General features: G+C 49.1%; 1 protein-coding gene across 4 annotated transcripts in view; it reads right to left on the reverse strand.

Annotated features, from left to right (window-relative positions):
- NEFH (neurofilament heavy) overlaps positions 1-3,841 on the reverse strand; it is an 11,354-nt gene continuing 7,513 nt past the window's right edge. Inside the window, exons 4-5 of one of the 4 annotated variants that reach the window (XM_017499672.2) lie at positions 1,616-2,213; positions 1-1,471 (exon numbers count right to left, since the gene is read on the reverse strand). In XM_017499672.2, the coding sequence (XP_017355161.1) occupies positions 587-1,471; positions 1,616-2,213 (1,483 nt within the window). In that variant the 3' untranslated portion in view covers positions 1-586. Of the gene's footprint in view, positions 2,214-3,841 lie in introns of all 4 variants that reach the window. The other 3 variants (XM_017499671.2, XM_017499670.2, XM_037728226.1) reach the window with 3 other exon arrangements.

The following is a 3,841-nucleotide window of genomic DNA, read 5'->3' on the forward strand; positions in this document are numbered from 1 at the left end:
TTTTCATTTTATAAGCACTTGGTTTTATTGCACAGAAGCAATTGAAAGTGGACTCCAGTGGAAAGTGCACCCTGGCATAATTCAGTGGCCAGTGCCCGGCCCCACCATGGTCGCTCCTCCAGAATAGAGCTCTGGGCAAGGGCTTGACCACTCCTTTGGAAAACAGAAGGCATTTGGGAATAGGTTAAGACATCTCAAGCATAATGTGTTCTAACTGCTCATTCATTATTGCGGTCATCTGTCAGTTGCACATAGAGGCAATAAATGCACTTATTTGGAAAGAGGGGCAGTTTTTATAGTCAAGTGTTTAAGTGTGGCATTCGGCATATATCACATTCAGCTACATAAGCTATCATAACTTAATTGTCCATCACCTGGGGAGGGTGTCGGGGCAGGGGGCTGGGAGTGCCCTCTCTTGCTAACGTACTGCTAACAGGAATTCCTGTTTGAAGAAGGAGGCCCCGTCATCTTAGCAGTTTCTTCTTACATAAAGAGAGAAAAAGTGAAAATTATGTTACTCTGATCCTTGAGCTCCGGGGCCCTTCTGAGTTTCTTCGGCTGCTCCGGACGTTTCTTTCTCCCTGCCTTACTTCCCCTTGGCGGCTTTGTCTTCTGCCGCCTTCTCTGGAGGCCTGCTGTCTTTTTGGTCTGTGCTGGAGGATTTTTCAGCCTTTTCTGCCTTCGGTTTGCTGGGCTCCTTTGAGAGGGTCTTGTCATCCTCCTTGGCTTTGGCCTCTGTCTTGGGTTTCTCATCAGGCTTCTTGGCCTCGGTGGCCTTCTCCTCCTTGCTGTCTTTTTTCTCCGGTGCTGCCGCGGCCGCCTCCTTCTCTGCTGGTTTGCTGGGTTCCTTGGCCTTGGCCTCATCTGGTTCCTTCTTGGCCACCTCTGTCTTCTCTTTGGGTTTAGCGTCTTCCTTCATCGCCGCCTTGGCAGGAGCCTCCTTCTCTGGGGTGGCTGCCTTTTTCTTATCTTCAGCCTCTTCCTTTTTGGCCTCGACTTTGGATTCTTTGGGCTTTTCAACGGCAGGTTCCTTCTTCTCCACCTCAGGCTTTGCAGCCTCCTTCTTGGGTGCCTCCTCTTTCTTGCTGTCCTTCTCCGTTTTTGGTGTGGTGGGAACTTTCTCTTCTTCTGCCTTCTTTGGGGGCTCTTTGACTTTCACCTCCTGGGGCTTCTCCTCCTTCACTGGGGACTTCACCTCTTCCTTCTTTGGGATCTCCTTCTCAGGGGCCTTGGCATCCTCCTTCAGGGGAGACTTCGCCTTCTCTGGGGACTTGACCTCCTCCTTGACGGGGCTTTTGGCCTTTTCGGGGGATTTGTCTGCAGGGGACTTTGCTTCCTCCTTTGCTGGGGTCTTGGCTTCTGGAGACTTCACATCAAGAGTCTTGGCCTTCTCAGGGGACTTTGCTTCTTCCTTCACTGGGGACTTGGCCTTCTCAGGGGACTTTGCTTCTTCCTTCACTGGGGACTTGGCCTTCTCAGGGGACTTTGCTTCTTCCTTTACTGGGGACTTGGCCTTCTCGGGAGACTTGACTTCAGCTGGAGATTTTGCTTCTTCCTTCTCTGGTGACTTGGACTTCTCGGGGGACTTTGCTTCCTCCTTCACTGGGGACTTGGCCTTTTCAGGGGACTTGACCTCAGCTGGAGATTTTGCTTCTTCCTTCACTGGGGATTTGGCCTCAGCCGGTGACTTTGCCTCTTCCTTTGCTGGGGACTTGGCCTTCTCTGGAGACTTGGCCTCTACTGGTGACTTTGCCTCTTCCTTTGCTGGGGACTTGGCCTTCTCGGGGGACTTGGCCTCAGCTGGAGATTTTGCTTCCTCTTTCTCTGGGGACTTGACCGCAGCTGGTGACTTTGCCTCTTCCTTCGCTGGGGACTTGGCTTCCTTCTCTGGGGATGCGGCCTCTTCTGCTGGGGGAGACTTTGCTTCTTCTCCCCGTTCTGCCTCCTCCTCTTCAGCCCCTTCTTCCTCCTTGCCCTCCTCCTCTTTGGCCTCTTTCTCCTCTTCTTCAGTCACTTCTTCAGTAACTTGGGTCTCCTCTGTCTGTTCCTCCACAATCACAGTTTCTTTCTCAGACTTTTCTACCACTTTGATCTTCTCTTCACTTTTGACCTTTATGTGAGTGGACATGGAGGGAATTTTGGGGAGTCCTTCTGCAAGTGAGAAAGGAATTGGGCCAAAGCCAATCCGACACTCTTCACCTTCCAGGAGTTTTCTGCAGGATGCATAATGGAACACATTACTATAAACTCAGAACAAATTTACTGCTTGGGTTCTTCCTAGATTATCCTGAAGGTCATTGACATCAAATGATATGGATTTTGGTGGAACAGGAATATGAACAGTGGGCATTCTGAGACTGGAGAAGGTCATTTGGCAAATCATCCCAGTGACCACCCAGAATGTGTACCCCAGTGGGACTGGTCTTTTTTTTTTTTTTTTGAAACAGGGTCTCACTCTGTTGCCCAGGCTGGAGCAACCGGTCTTCTTCAATGCAACTAAGCTTTTGAAATAAAACAACTTTTGAAGTAAAACAACTTCTGCCCCCTAAAAAAAATGGCCAAGAGAAAGCTCCTAAATAAATTTCACAAAAGTTAAATGTATTATCCCTCAAACTGAAATATTATTCAAGAGACCCCTGGGAGTCTGAGCAAACAATCCCCCTTTTATAAATCTGGGTTTAAGAGGTCTTAGAATGCTTCCACATTTGAATCATGAGGTTCTCCTGTCACCCCATATTACCATCTTCTGAGTTTTAGGAATAGGGTAGAGGCCAGTTTCCCCTCTTGGCTTTGCTCCTCACTAGATGGGCTACTTGGCCAAGACATACAAACTCTTTGAGCCTCAATTTCCTCATCGGAAAAAGAGGGTCATTAGCATCCCTAGGCCAGAGGGTTGTTTCAGTGAGACAATGAATGGAAAAGACTTGGCAGAGTACCAGTCTCAGAAGGGGTTTATCTTCTGAGGTGGGGGTTACCACCTCAGACCAGTTCTTCCCAGATGACCGGGGATCTTAGCAAAATGCAGATTGAGATTCAGCAGGTCTGGGGAGGAGCCTGAGAGTCTGTCTTTGTTGTTGTTGTTGTTGAGACAGGGTTTCACTCTGTCACCCAGGCTGGAGTGCAGTGGTATAATCATTGCTCAATGCAGCCTCGAACTCCTGGGCTCAGGTGATCCTCCCACCTCCCATGTCAGCCTCCCAAATAGTTGGGACTAAAGGTGTGTTGCATTAAACCCATCTTTTTTTTTTTTTTTTAAAGAGATAGGATTTTGCCATGCGTCCCAGCCTGGTCTCAAACTCCTGAACTCAAACAATCTGTCCTCCTTGGTCCTGTCTTCCAAAGTGCTGGGATTACAGGTATGAGCCACTACACCCAACAGAGAGACTATCTTTCTAATAAGCTCTTGAATGATGCCGATTGCGCTGTTCATGTGCCATGCTTTGAGGTGCAAGATTACAGATGAGGGCCAAGAGGTAGGAAGCCATGATTCACCAGTCAGCAATTGGGACAGGTCCTTGGGTGATCAGTCCTGCTCCTTAGCCCTGCTCCCCCAGGTCTTATTCCTGAGACTGGCTTTCTCAAGGCTGCCATTGACTAAGGGCTCCCTCTCTGGCAGCCCAGTGGTACCTGTGCTTCCTGGATTAGCTTGGGAACAGGATGAGCTCTTCTTCCTGACAACCCTATGACATGGGTGCTCTTATTATCATCTCCACTTTATTTCCCCAAGAAATGAATGCTTGCTGTAATCCCAGCACTTTGGGAGGCTGAGGTGGGCAGATCACGAGGTCAAGAGATTGAAACCATCCTGGCCAACATGGTGAAACCCCGTCTCTACTAAAAT

This window comes from Cebus imitator, unplaced genomic scaffold (genome assembly GCF_001604975.1).
Source record: "Cebus imitator isolate Cc_AM_T3 unplaced genomic scaffold, Cebus_imitator-1.0 Scaffold258, whole genome shotgun sequence".
Classification (NCBI taxonomy): Eukaryota; Metazoa; Chordata; class Mammalia; order Primates; family Cebidae; genus Cebus; species Cebus imitator.